Below are 14,489 nucleotides of genomic sequence, written 5' to 3' on the forward strand. Positions count from 1 at the left end.
TGATATCTTGGCTGTGAGCTTAGGGTCGTTGTCCTGCTGAAAGATGAACCGCTGCCCCAGTCTGAGGTCAAGAGCGCTCTGGAGCAGGTTTTCATCCAGGATGTCTCTGTACATTGCTGCAGTCATCTTTCCCTTTATCCTGACTAGTCTCCCAGTCCCTGCCGCTGAAAAACATCCCCACAGCATGATGCTGCCACCACCATGCTTCACTGTAGGGATGGTATTGGCCTGGTGATGAGCGGTGCCTGGATTCCTCCAAACGTGACGCCTGGCATTCACACCAAAGAGTTCAATCTTTGTCTCATCAGACCAGAGAATTTTCTTTCTCATGGTCTGAGAGTCCTTCAGGTGCCTTTTGGCAAACTCCAGGCGGGCTGCCGTGTGCCTTTTACTAAGGATTGGCTTCCGTCTGGCCACTCTACCATACAGGCCTGATTGGTGGGTTGCTGCAGAGATGGGTGTCCTTCTGGAAGGTTCTCCTCTCTCCACAGAGGACCTCTGGAGCTCTGAAAGAGTGACCATCGGGTTCTTGGTCACCTCCCTGACTAAGGCCCTTCTCCCCCAATCGCTCAGTTTAGATGGCCGGCCAGCTCTAGGAAGAATCCTGGTGGTTTCGAACTTCTTCCACTTACGGATGATGGAGACCACTGTGCTCATTGGGACCTTCAAAGCAGCAGAAATTATTCTGTAACCTTCCCCAGATTTGTGACTCGAGACAATCCTGTCTCAGGGGTCTACAGACAATTCCTTTGACTTCATGATTGGTTTGTGCTCTGACATGAACTGTCAACTGTGGGACCTTATATAGACAGGTGTGCGCCTTTCCAAATCATGTCCAATCAACTGAATTTACCACAGGTGGACTCCAATTAAGCTGCAGAAACATCTCAAGGATGATCAGGGGAAACAGGATGCACCTGAGTTCAATTTTGAGCTTCATGGCAAAGGCTGTGAATACTTACGTACATGTGCTTTCTCAATTTTTTTATTTTTAATATATTTGCAAAAATCTCAATTAAACTTTTTTCACGTTGTCATTATGGGGTATTGTGTGTAGAATTCTGAGGAAAAAAATGAATTTAATCCATTTTGGAATAAGGCTGTAACATAACAAAATGTGGAAAAAGTGATGTGCTGTGAATACTTTCCGGATGCACTGTATATACTGTTAAAAAAATGCTTTAGTTGCCTCACATATTTATGCAATCGTTTTGTTCACCCCACTGAATTAAAGCTGAAAGTCTGCACTTCAACTGCATCTGAGTTGTTTCATTTAAAATTCATTGTGGTAATGTACAGAACCAAAATTAGAAAAAAGTTGTCTCTGTCCAAATATTTATGGACCTAACTGTATATACTGTATATATGTATATGTATGTGTGTGTGTATATATATATATATATATATATATATATATATATATATGGTTGAAATAGTTTACTGTCAAATAAATGCAAAGAGTACGCGACACGTGTTTCGCCCTCGTTATGGGCTCATCAGGCGTACACACTCCACTGCACTCCCTCTCGGGAATTGAACCTTGGACGTCAGTGCCAGAGGCGATGCCCCTAACGTTGCGCCACGGCGTGTGGTTCGTTTATTTGACAGCATGTAGATCGGGGTAATTACATTCATTGCGTTCGTAGTCTGTGTCACAATCTGATTGTATGGGTGGTTACCTTCCAGGTAACACTTGTGGTTGGCCAGCAATCTGCTAACATCCGCCACGGTGCCCTCAGTTTGTGAGGAGCAGATCATAGAATGGTTGAAATAGTTTACTGTCAAATTAATGCAAAGAGTACGCGACACGTGTTTATATATGTGTGTGTGTATATATATATATATATGTATATATATGTGTGTGTGTGTAAATCCACGTTTTGTGCATTGAATGATGCGAAGGCGAACAGACTTTGTTTTCTACTCTTCGCCTTTTATTTCTGACCTCAATTTGTCCTGCTATTTTTTCAATTACACCTGGCTCTGATGATTAATTACCTTTTGTTTGGGCTAATGCGATTTTTCCTATCTTTTTTTTGATACTGTAGCGATTGACATAATAAAGTGTCACAAAAGTTTTACATTGCCGACTTTGTAACCCCAAACACAACTGTCTAGCATGGAATTCCTGCCACGGAATGATTCGAGGAACGTGACAAAGAGTTCAGGGTGCTGACTTGGCCTCCAAAATCACTAGATCTCATTCTGATCCATGGGGCCCCACTTCTTAACCTGCAGGATTTAAAGGATCTTTCTGCTAATGTCTCGGTGCCAGACACCACAGGTTCTTTAGAGGTCTTGTGGAGTCTGTGCCAGTGTTGTGGCTGATCTGTGTATATATGTAATATAAAATGCAATACTTAAGAACCTTTTTAAACTTTATTTCTGTCTTGCTTATCCAGGTTAAAAACAAAAGAGGAAGAGTGGAGAGAAGCCCAGAGAGGTTTTAATAAGATTTGGAGGGAACAGAATGAAAAATATTATTTAAAGTCACTGGACCATCAGGGCATTAATTTTAAACAGAATGATACCAAAGTGCTACGGTCAAAGACACTACTTAATGAGATAGAGAGCATATATGATGAGGTATGTAAGTCCAAGTTCACATAAACCACTGTTTTTATAAAATGCCTATGCAGAATTTTAAATTGTTTAATAATTTGAAGTTAATGCTGCCACTGATATTTAAATATTGCAGTATCCCAGCTTTTTTAAAATGAAATACAGGTATACAAATATTGAAATGCCAATGAATTCAAAGTAAAACAACAGACCCTTTTGAGGTAATGTGTGGCTAAGAAATATTAACTTGCTTAAATAATATACCTCCTCTAAGCAGAAGGTGTTTAAATCTGCTGATTTGAGTTTTTAAGTTGTTGTCTGGTAGATGCAAGCTATATGAATAGGTGATGACTGGGATCCTTAATAATTCTGAGAGCTCTGGTATGACAACATTTAATGAAAATGATCTCAACAGAAGACATATTGTGTGGCAGTCTTTTTGTTGCTGTTGCATGTGGACAATTCATTGAATAACCTTATGATTACTGGATGGTGTGCTCCATCTATATTGTGATGCATTCTAATAATACCATATTCAGATGCCAAGTGTGAAAGAAATGTGGTATCTTTCCTTTTAGTATCTACCAGTGAAAAGTTTTATGAGATTTTTGAAGAATGATTAATGGTCATGGCATCATTTTGCAGTTGTGCTTGTTTTGTTTATATTTTCAGAAATGCATTTCTTTCTGGTGAAAAAACAAAAGCAGCAAGTAGTGAAACATCTTGTTATTAATTACTGCAGTCACGTAGTCATTAAATGTTTTGTTTGCTGAGGCTGGTATATGTGTCCGAGTTCCAGGTGATAACAGAGAATGAAAATGATGATGATTGGTTGCTGGTTCTTACAGTTCCTGCTCTTTCACTATTGTTTGCACCTAATCCCATCTCTTACTTTATAGTTGCTGAGCTCATTTTCTTTGGGTCGTGTTTTTTGGGCAGTGTGCGTAAACTGGCAACCACTTACCTATTAGAAAAGAATAGATAAAGAAAAAAATGCCTTTGTTCTTAAAGTATAGAATTGTTAGTTTGTCAGTTTTACATATAAACTTGTTAAGCATGTTAGTCTTGAATGTTCTTGATAAACGTCCTGTTAATATTTTATTAGAATTGTGGCTTGAAATCATGACAAGCATTTTATTTTTTGCTATATGTAATATGTAGAAATATTTCATGTTACACATATTATTAGATTATAAAGTAAGCATTTTAAGGGTGTTTTTTTTATTTTTGGTATTTTTTATTATTACTAAACAATAAACCTGCAAAATTAAATTTTGTTAATAAAAATGAATATGTAAAGCCCGTGGTGCACAGTTTAATTATAAAAATACCAAGGTTAACAATTTAATATAGAACCTAAGGCTTCTACATGCCTAGTTATGCAGGAACATAAAATTTTAAAAGGATGAAGTGAAAAAATTGTTGCCCGAGCCATCCAATTCTAGCCCTAAAAATACCTAACCGGATCATCTCTATAAAATTCTGATTTAAAACTTTAATTTCAAACAGAAGCATTCTGAGCACATCTTTTTGTCTTTGTTAATGTTACAACTCCACAGATATTTTTCTTGTTATTATAACTGATGAAAACAACAGTACATCATCTCCTGCTGTTCAGTCTTGATATACAGGTGCTGGTCATAAAATTAGAATATCACGACAAAGTTGATTTATTTTAGTAATTCCATTCAAAAGTGAAACTTGTATATTAGATTCATTCATTACACACAGACTGATGTATTTCAAATGTTTATTTCTTTTAATGTTGATGATAATAACTGACAACTACTGAAAGTCCCAAATTCAGTATCTCGGAAAATTAGAATATCAATTAAGACCAATGCAAAAAAAGGATTTTTAGAAATGTTGGCCAACTGAAAGGTATGAACATGAAAAGTATGAGCATGTACAGCACTCAATATTTAGTTGGGGCTCCTTTGGCCTGGATTACTGCAGCAATGCGGCGTGGCATAGAGTCGATCAGTCTGTGGCACTGCTCAGGTGTTATGAGAGCCCATGTTGCTCTGATCGTGGCCTTCAGCTCTTCTGAATTGTTGGGTCTGGCGTATTGCATCTTCCTCTTCACAATACCCCATAGATTTTCTATGGGGTTAAGGTCAGGCGAGTTTGCTGGCCAATCAAGAACAGGGATACCATGGTCCTTAAACCACGTACTGGTAGCTTTGGCACTGTGTGCAGGTGCCAGGTCCTGTTGGAAAATGAAATCTGCATCTCCATAAAGTTCATCAGCAGCAGGAAGCTTGAAGTGCTCTAAATTTTCCTGGTAGACGGCTGCGTTGACCTTGGACCTCAGAAAACACAATGGACCAACACCAGCAGATGACATGGCACTCCAAACCATCACTGACTGTGGAAACTTTACACTGGACCTCACGCAATGTGGATTCTGTGCCTCTCCTCTCTTCCTCCAGACACTGGGACCTTGATTTCCAAAGGAAATGCAAAATTTACTTTCATCAGAGAACATAACTTTGGACCACTCAGCAGCAGTCCAAAGGCGAGACGCTTCTGATGCTGTCTCTTGTTCAAGAGTGGCTTGACACAAGGAATACGACAGCTGAAACCCATGTCTTGCATACATCTGTGCGTGGTGGTTCTTGAAGCACTGACTCCAGCTGCAATCCACTCTTTGTGAATCTCCCCCACATTTTTGAATGGGTTTTGTTTCACAATCCTCTCCAGTGTGCGGTTATCCCTATTGCTTGTACACTTTTTTTCTACCACATCTTGTCCTTCCCTTCACCTCTCTATTAATGTGCTTGGACACAGAGCTCTGTGAACAGCCAGCCTCTTTAGCAATGACCTTTTGTGTCTTGCCCTCCTTATGCAAGGTGTCAATGGTCGTCTTTTGGACAACTGTCACGTCAGCAGTCTTCCCCATGATTGTGTAGCCTACAGAACTAGACTGAGAGACCATTTAAAGGCTTTTGCAGGTGTTTTGAGTTAATTAGCTGATTAGAGTGTGGCACCAGGTGTCTTCAATATTGAACCTTTTCACAATATTCTAATTTTCCGAAATACTGAATTTGGGACTTTCATTAGTTGTCAGTTATAATCATCAACATTAAAAGAAATATACATTTGAAATACATCGGTCTGTGTGTAATGAATGAATCTAATATACAAGTTTCACTTTTAAAATGGAATTACTGAAATAAATCAACTTTGTCATGATATTCTAATTTTATGACCAGCACCTGTACATCAGCTCTTCTGTTATTTTTTGCTTTCTGCTGTTATGGTTTGCTTGAGAAATGGAAACCGGCTCTACTAAGGGCTAGGTGATATAGACAAAAAAATCATATCTTGATATATTTTGGCTGAATGGCGATATACGATAAATATCTTGATATTTTTGTGAAGTGAGTAAAATTTTCAGTTGCAAGCCAAAACCATACAAGATGTCACAAGAATTTATCAAAATAAAGGTTGAAATATATAGCAAATGAATATATATTTAATTTATAAGCCCACAGTACCAAAAAAAAACAACTATCTTCTTTCAAATTAAGAACAAAGTATAAATGTAAATAAAATGTTTAAATGTAAACAACAAATTGCAGGCCTAAGTATTCTGAAATTATAGGAAAATACAGCCTACAGCCCAGTTAAAATAAAATAAAAATAATAAATATAAAATAAATATTATTATAACAATATAAATAACCATATGACCTGTCTCTTGCTTGCTTTCCACTGTTTTAATAAACAAGTTAACAAACTATAGCCAACAAGTGCATTCAGGTTCTTCTTAACAAAATATTGTGCACAACTGTGCAAACAACACTAACCTGTAAAGCCATCTGTCTTGCAAAGTAGACTAAAGATTTTGACCTAGAAGTACCAGCCTGTCAACTGCCTCAGGCTTCAAGGATGCCCTATTACAACTGACAACATTGCCACTGCAACGAAACACCCTCTCTGCTGGTGGCTGGAACACCAAGGTATTTTTGTGCCAGGCAGCTTCAAGTGGGGAGCATGACTGCATGCCCTTCCACCGTCCAAGGGGATCTGCTTTGTGCTCTGCTGGCCCTATCACTATTTAGTTGGACAGTTCATTCTCAATTGTTTTCCTATTTGATGCTATAGGGTAGGTTGGGGTCGTTGTCTGCTTGAAAAAAGCTTGCAAGGGATTTTTTCTTTTTAAGTGGTGCCCGTGTTGGCTGGTCTATAGACAGTGTTGATCACAGTTAAGTTACTTGTGCTTCAGCAGCTCTGCTAAGAGGCCAGTGATTCCAATTCCAATACAGCTCTGAGCTTCAGTGCCTCGATCCTGTCAGCTGCAGTGCAAGTGGATTTAAATCATGGATCAACAAATGATGCCATGTCCAAAAGGTTACTAGATGATGGGTCAGCATACTTTTCCTTAAGGTAACCCACAGTGGCAGATTTGATGGATTTGCCAAGCTCATTGTCGTCTCCATCGTGTTCCAGGATGGTACAGTTGAAATGTTGGAGCACTGGTTGGATATATGAAATGGTGACATAGTCCTCCCCAGACAAAGCCTCTGTGAATTCCTGAAGAGGTTTCAGAGATTTCTGGACCACTTTAACCACTTCTAAATCTTTCCAGGTAGGGACAAGATGCCTGGAATTTTTGTTGGAGAACAGGACTTTTGAAAGTGCCCTCTCCTGCTCTAGAACCCTCTCTGTCATTTTCTGAATTTATCCCATGTGTGCTGGCATCCCTGTGAGGAGCTTGTGAGCAGTCAGACCCAGCTGCATCTGAAATTCAGCTAGGTTCATCCACCTCCACCACCTGTAGGAGGAGCTGCCGACAATTCTTTTGCAATAAAAAATTGCCTGGGTCACTTGGTCATCATCCATGCCATGTTCTGTAATAAAACAAGCTTTTACTTTTTAATATTTAACATTTATGTTAAAAGGAAGCTCATTTAGGTCTAATGAAATCTGATTTAATACATGGCTGTACATTAGACATGCATTTATATTTTTTGCAATTTTAATGTGTATTTGTTTTGTAATAAATCTGTAAAACACATTTCATATTTATAAAAAAAAAAAAAAAGTCTAGCCTAAGGGAATTTTACGTTTTACGATGTAGCTAATTTAAACTTCATGAAATAAGTATTGTGTTTAACTGACATGACTCACTGTAAAGGCAAACAGTTTAAAACTCACTTTTACTGCTTAATTCGGGTTTTGATAAATGTAACACTTAAGCGATTTAATTTTTTTCTTTTCTTTTTTTAAACATGCACCAACCAATTGCCTGATGAAGTTGATTGCTAAAGCACTGCATCTTTTGCCACTTCAGCGATTGCACCGCTTTGATAACATTACTTCCATTTGTCAGTTTAAATAGCAATGAGCCTCTTTTTCATCCAGCTTCAGGTTTATGAAGGTATCTTGCAGAGCTTCAGCTATGTGCTCCCCAGTGTGGTTTTCAGGGAAGTAGCTGGTTTGCAGCCACACGTATAATCTCCCATTCTTCAGTGAAATGAATAGTCACCCTTAAATATGTCTTGCAGGTGTGGCTTGACTACATGTTGGTTGTCAACACGAAATGTTTTAGTTTAGCGATCAGGTCGATAAGGGTACATCTAACTTGAATGTACATTTTAGGCAGCTCTTCTCTTGTAAAGTAATTGCGACTAAGCAATTCGTATCATGGGTCAAGAGTTTTGATCAGTCTTTTAAAACCATCCTTTTCCACTGTTGAGATGGGAAGCATATCTTTTGTCATTTAGTAAGAAATTGCCCCAGTGACACCGCAACATTATGCACTTTTCTTTTAATAAGGCAAGGCGTGGGTAACCTTGCAATATCTTCCGAATTGGTGTAGGCATTTCGGGTAGCGAATTCCTTGTAACTGCAGTAGTAGAACAGTTAACAGCCTCTTCATACTGAAGTTTGTGCCGCTGTTCTAAGTGATTAAAAAGATTGGTATTGCTCCCACTTTCTGAAACGACCTAATTTCGGCATTCCCTGCACAGTATGCGATTCTGCTGCTCATCTGACCTGTGAAATCCAAACCACCTCCAAATAACTGATCCATTGTTCTTCTTTTTACATACTAAGTCGTTTTCAGTAGTAACTTGTGTGTCATGCCCCTTCATGTTGCATAAGATGGGGCAGGGTTGCTAGCAGAGCACAATAGTGAAGACTGAAGCAGGAAGTTAGGGATAAGAAAAAAAGGCTTTCCTCAAGATTAAAACAAAGCTTTATTTAAATTCAATATAAACTATACTGCCTCAATCCATATCCCTATTTCTATCCCAGTATATTTTAAAATCTTGATATACAGTATATCAGTCAGCCTTGGGCTTCTACACACAGTATTCAAATATGACATTACAAGTATAACTTACAGCCCAACATTAACTTCTCTTGACATAAATTATATTATATCATGGTAAGGACTGTCTGAAGAACTTAAGGAAGTAAAATAAACCACAATATTTTCATTTAACAAAGTGCGGTCTTTATTAGCATTATGTTGATCCAGAACTTAGCATTAAAGTCCTGAATGACTTTTGCAGTCAGAGACATGCTAAGATGTATGATTTTTACCAATTTAAAATTTAACCTTTATATTTTATCTTGAAAGTTGTTACAGTGCTCTGAGCCTGTATTCAATTAAGTGTGCTATTTAAATTGAATTGAATTAAATTTAAACATGTTAGTAGAAACTCATTGGAATATTATTTCATAATATGACTGTTTTTCACTTTTTATGGCAGAGACAAGAGCAAGCATCAGAGGAAAATGCGATTCCTATAGGACCACATTTAACCCTGTCATATGAGGACAAGCAGATCCTGGAGGATGCTGCATCTCTTATTATCCACCATGTTAAAAGGCAGGCTGGTATTCAAAAAGAAGACAAATATAAGATCAAACAGATCATCTACCACTTCATACCAGACTTGCTATTTGCTCAAAGAGTGGACCTTTCTGACGTGGAAGAGGAAGATGAGGAGGAAATGGATTTAGATGAAGGCAGCACTAAAAAGCACAATGGAGTGGCAGGTGGAGTAGGGACTGCAAGTAACAGCCCCTCCAAGTCTAAGTTACTGTTTACTAATACGGCTGCCCAAAAACTGAGAGGCACAGATGAAGTATATAACCTCTTCTTTGTTAACAATAATTGGTATATTTTCTTAAGACTCCATCAAATCCTGTGCCACAGGCTTTTGAGAATTTATGGTCAAGCAGAGAAGCAGATTGAAGATGACTGCCGTGAAAGAGAATATTTGAGCTTGAAAAGAGAAAAGAGTGAGAACCCAGCCATTCAGCTCAGGCTAAAGGAACCAAGTAAGTAATGTAATTAATATTATCTTAAAGTATTTTCAGAAATTAGGTTTGATTGTTTGCAGGAGGTCTACAGATGATGATAATAATACTATTAAACTATTAGTTTAAATGTTATCTGCTATTCCTCATATATTCATTTACATTATCTTAAATAAAACTTACAGCAAGTTGTTTACAGTCACACCTTTGGTTGTCTAAATAACAGATGCCAGTGCTCCCAGTTGCATACTGTAATGCCTTTATTTTATCATAGCCACAAGTCATTGTGGTGTGCTTTTATGTTTGTTAGAGTTAACAGCCAAGGAGCAATCATCTGGAAGTGCAATGTAGAAAATTCCTACAAACAATGAAGAACAATGGTAGTTCAAAGGAATGAAAGAAAGTAAATGTCTTGGGATGTGGAAAGCGAGGAGCAGATATATTGCGCATTGAATTATGTTGTTTTTATTACAAAACTGGACTAATAGTCCTAAGTGGCATTATTAATTAATTGTAATACTCGTGCTTGCATGAACAAAAGTCATCAGTCAATGTTATAAGCACATTTTTGGGTTGTCAAAGGAAGTTAGAGTACTAAGAGAATAACTGCTCAATAAGAAAGGGGAGAATATGCAAACTCTACATCAACAGTGTATGGGCCAAGGCTCAAACCAGTCTTCTACAACAGTAAAGTAGCGATCTGCTGTGCCACTAGGTCACAGTCTGCCTTAGCTGTTATAATAACGTTGTGTTTTATCATACACAGGTTAAACTAAATTTAGCACAAATGTCTTGCATGTAATACCACTGCCTTTACTTACTATTTTATTGCCCCACATATACACTGAATACTTTGTCAATGCTGCATACTCACCATATGCTTAGCAAATTGACAAGTCTTTTGATATACTCTAGCAGTCTTTGCACCTGTGTCATACAAGACTGTAAAACCATGAAAATCACAGATGTCTCTGAATTTGTTTTCCTCTGATTATCAAGGAAACTCAAGGTTCCAATTTATTTTGATTGCTTGGAGATTTGTATAGCTGTATTGCAAATTTTATATTTTAGGAAAGGAAACCTGTTAGATTGTACTTCAGTAACATATTTATGTTCCGGTAACATCTGAAATGCAAGTAATGCTACTTAGAGGTAAATTTGGTTAAATCTGTACTGTTAGTACTAATTTTTACACCCTATAGTGTACTCAATGAGGCTGTATTTTAAGGTTTATTAAGTACCGATAAAAGCACTCACCTTGAATAAAATCGATATGCATAATAAACCAAGTGCTTGTAATATTATTCTGAAAGCTTTTTTCCCTTTAAGTGTTGTTAACTGCAAGCATCGTGTTATTATAGAAATCCAGGAATATTTATTAAAAAAAATCCTATGATAAAGTTGTGGCTTGAAGAAAAATTCAGAAACTAAATGCAGTTAGCACCAGGGGTAACTTACAAAACTGGATACAAACTTGGTCCATAGACAATGATTACATATAGTCCTCTTCAAAAGTATTGGAACAAGACCAATTCATTTATTTTTGCTGTAAACTGAAGACATTTGGGTTTGAGATTAAAAGATGAATATGAGACAAGAGTTCAGAATTTCTACTCTTATTTCCTTCTATTGACATCTAGATGTATTAAACAACATGGAACATAGCACCTTTTATAGCACACCGCTTAATTTCTAGACAAGCGAAAGTGTAGGAACAGATATTCTTAACGTAAATAACACCTTATACAGTAATCCCTCCTCTATCGCGGGGGTTGCGTTCCAGACCCCCCCGCGAAAGGTGAAAATCCGCGAAGTAGAAACCATATGTTTATATGCTTATTTTTATATTGTCACGCTTGGGTCACAGATTTGCACAGAAACACAGGAGGTTGTAGAGAGACAGGAACTTTATTCAAACACTGCAAACAAACATTTGTCTCTTTTTCAAAGGTTTAAACTGTGCTCCATAACAAGACAGAGATGACAGTTCCGTCTCACAATTAAAAGAATGCAAACATATCTTCCTCTTCAAAGGAGTGCACGTCAGGAGCAGAGAATGTCAGAGAGAGAGAGAAAAAAGCAAACAAAAATCAATAGGGCTGTTTGGCTTTTAAGTATGCGAAGCACCGCCGGACAAAGCAGCTGCAAGGATGTACAATGTAAAGGTAGTCTTTCAGCATTTCTTAGAGGAGTGTCTGTATCCTCTAGGCTAGTGTGCGAACAGCCCCTCTGCTCACACCCCCTCTGTCAGGAGCAGAGAATGTCAGAGAGTGAGAGACAGACAGAGAAAAACAAACAATCAAAAATCAATATGTGCTGTTTGATCTTTTAAGTATGCGAAGCACAGTGCGGGAAGCATATCGCTTGACAAAGCAGCCATATGTAAGCCCAGCAAGGATGGCAGCAATGTGAAGGTAATCTTTCAGCGTTTTTTGAGGAGCGGCCGTATCCTCTAGGGGTGCGAACAGCCCTCGTGCTCACAATATATTTGAGGAGTTTTATTTAATACGTAATATGCACTCTGGTTGGGTAGCTTTTCACCCATCTGCCAATAGCGTCCCTTGTATGAAATCAACTGGGCAAACCAACTGAGGAAGCATATACCAGAAATTAAAAGACCCATTGTCCGCAGAAATGCGTGAACCAGCAAAAAATCCGCGATATATATTTAAATATGCTTACATATAAAATCCGCGATAGAGTGAAGCCGCGAAAGTCGAAGCGCGATATAGCGAGGGATTACTGTATATGTTTACTTATCCTTTGCTGCAATAACTGCACCATGTCTGTGACTCAGTGACAGCACCAAATGGATGGCATCTTTTTTTGTCATACTTTTTCAGGTTGTTACCGCAGCCTCTTTCAGTTCTTGTTTATCATGGATTTTTTCCTTTTAGTCTCCTTTTTCATGAGGTGTAAGGCCTGCACAGTTTGGTTAAGGTCTGGTGATTGACCTGACCAGTCTAAAACCTTCCACTTTTTCACCTTTTTGAAATCCTGAAAAGTTGAACCAGCATTGTGTTTGGAATCATTGTCTTGTTGCATGACGAAGTTTCTTCCCATTAGTTGGATGCAGTTTTCTGTAAATTTGCAGACAAAATTCTTCTGTATAACATAGGGGATGCTCTGTTCAGGATTTTTTAAGGCTAATACCGATCAGCAATATCATGTTACTGGATAGGCCAATTCAGATTTTTTCCCCCTTTACATCTTTAAAAAATACTTTTTACACTAAGCCCCTGCATAACTAGGCATTTAGAAGCCTTATGTTCTATATGAAAATGTTAACCTAGGTGTTTTAATAATGAAACAATAGGCCATAGATGTTACCTGTTAATTTTTTTTATTAAAAAAATGTTCTGTAGGCTTATTGTTCAGTGACCATTAAAATGCTAAAAATAAAATTCCCTTAAAATACATACTTTTTTAGCTAGTAAAATATGTACGGAAAATATTTATCCATAATACATGGCAGCATAAAAGAAAATAAAGTTCTTGTAATTACAAGCCTTCATATTTCATTCTTCTTTAATATATTTATCTGAAACAACTTGATTTGAAATAAGCAGTTTCCACCATTAGTTTAAGAAAAAATGTATATTCTCACACATTAATTCAATTAATTGATATTAGCAGTTAAATACTGCTTAAATGTAAATATACATGTGCTTATAGGTTTTAATCATTTTTAGTTATAATTTGCACTACAGCTTTTTTTGCCTTTTAAATATACATGTACTATATATTTAATACAGGTTTTTTCCAGTGTACCAGCTAGACATCAGTAATTCCTTAGGTCTAATGATAAATAGGGAGTACCATTTTAATTTTGCAGTACTTGTTTCTTCCCAGACCTTTTACTGTATAACGCCAACAAACAAATAATAAAAACAATACAAACTTTTAAAAAGCTACTAATCTATCAAATGTTCATAAGAAATGTATTGGGAAGATACAAGGCTAACAAGATGCAAGACTAAACAGCAAAATTTGTCAAACATGCCTAATGTTTTCTAAGCAGCAATTTCAAATTCTTCTTTATCTTCTTGTTTTTCTAGTTGAAAATGTGAGTTGCTGTACTTAATACAAGCTTCCTCCCTGACCAATAATTAGACAATGTTTGGTTGGTTGGCAATGAAATTTGGCAAAATTCTAACTAAAAATTAGGCAGTATTTGTTTTAATTAAAGGGCAAAATAAAAAGGCCTGAATTCATTAAAGCATTTTTTCTTGCTGTATTTTCTAATTTCACAGGAGGACTCATCTGATTCATTTTTCTCAGTTTATTACCCTACTTTCTTTAATGTAAAAGCAAATATTCTGATTTTCTTTCTCTCTCTGTCTAGTAAAGTCTACACTTACTGCTGTCAGTTTACAGGAAGTTTGCAGCAAAAAACACATGCATAGCTCAACTACCTTAGTGTGTGTGTGTATATATATATATATATATATATATATATATATATATATATAATATGTTTATGTGAGAAAATCAGCTTTTAATATGGCACATATTAAAAAAACGTAAGCAACACACTGTTTATATAAATACAGTTAGGTCCATAAATATTTGGACAGAGACAACTTTTTTCTAATGTTGGTTCTGTACATTACCACAACGAATTTTAAATGAAACAACTCAGATGCAGT

At 37.0% G+C, this 14,489-nt stretch overlaps 2 protein-coding genes across 4 annotated transcripts in view; one reads left to right on the plus strand and one right to left on the minus strand.

The window, feature by feature from the left end:
* The window catches only part of ubl7a (ubiquitin-like 7a (bone marrow stromal cell-derived)), a 1,205,533-nt gene that overhangs the window by 1,123,495 nt on the left and 67,549 nt on the right, over positions 1–14,489 (minus strand). The gene's annotated exons all lie outside the window — the stretch shown is intronic.
* Positions 1–14,489, plus strand: part of sin3aa (SIN3 transcription regulator family member Aa) — a 131,320-nt gene that overhangs the window by 102,150 nt on the left and 14,681 nt on the right. For all 3 annotated transcript variants that reach the window (XM_051920791.1, XM_051920792.1, XM_028823851.2), the window contains 2 exons: positions 2,403–2,586; positions 9,288–9,861. In XM_051920791.1, coding sequence (XP_051776751.1) covers positions 2,403–2,586; positions 9,288–9,861 — 758 coding nt within the window. The remainder of the gene's footprint in view (positions 1–2,402; positions 2,587–9,287; positions 9,862–14,489) is intronic.

Source organism: Erpetoichthys calabaricus, chromosome 17 (assembly GCF_900747795.2).
Source record: "Erpetoichthys calabaricus chromosome 17, fErpCal1.3, whole genome shotgun sequence".
Lineage (NCBI taxonomy): Eukaryota > Metazoa > Chordata > Cladistia > Polypteriformes > Polypteridae > Erpetoichthys > Erpetoichthys calabaricus.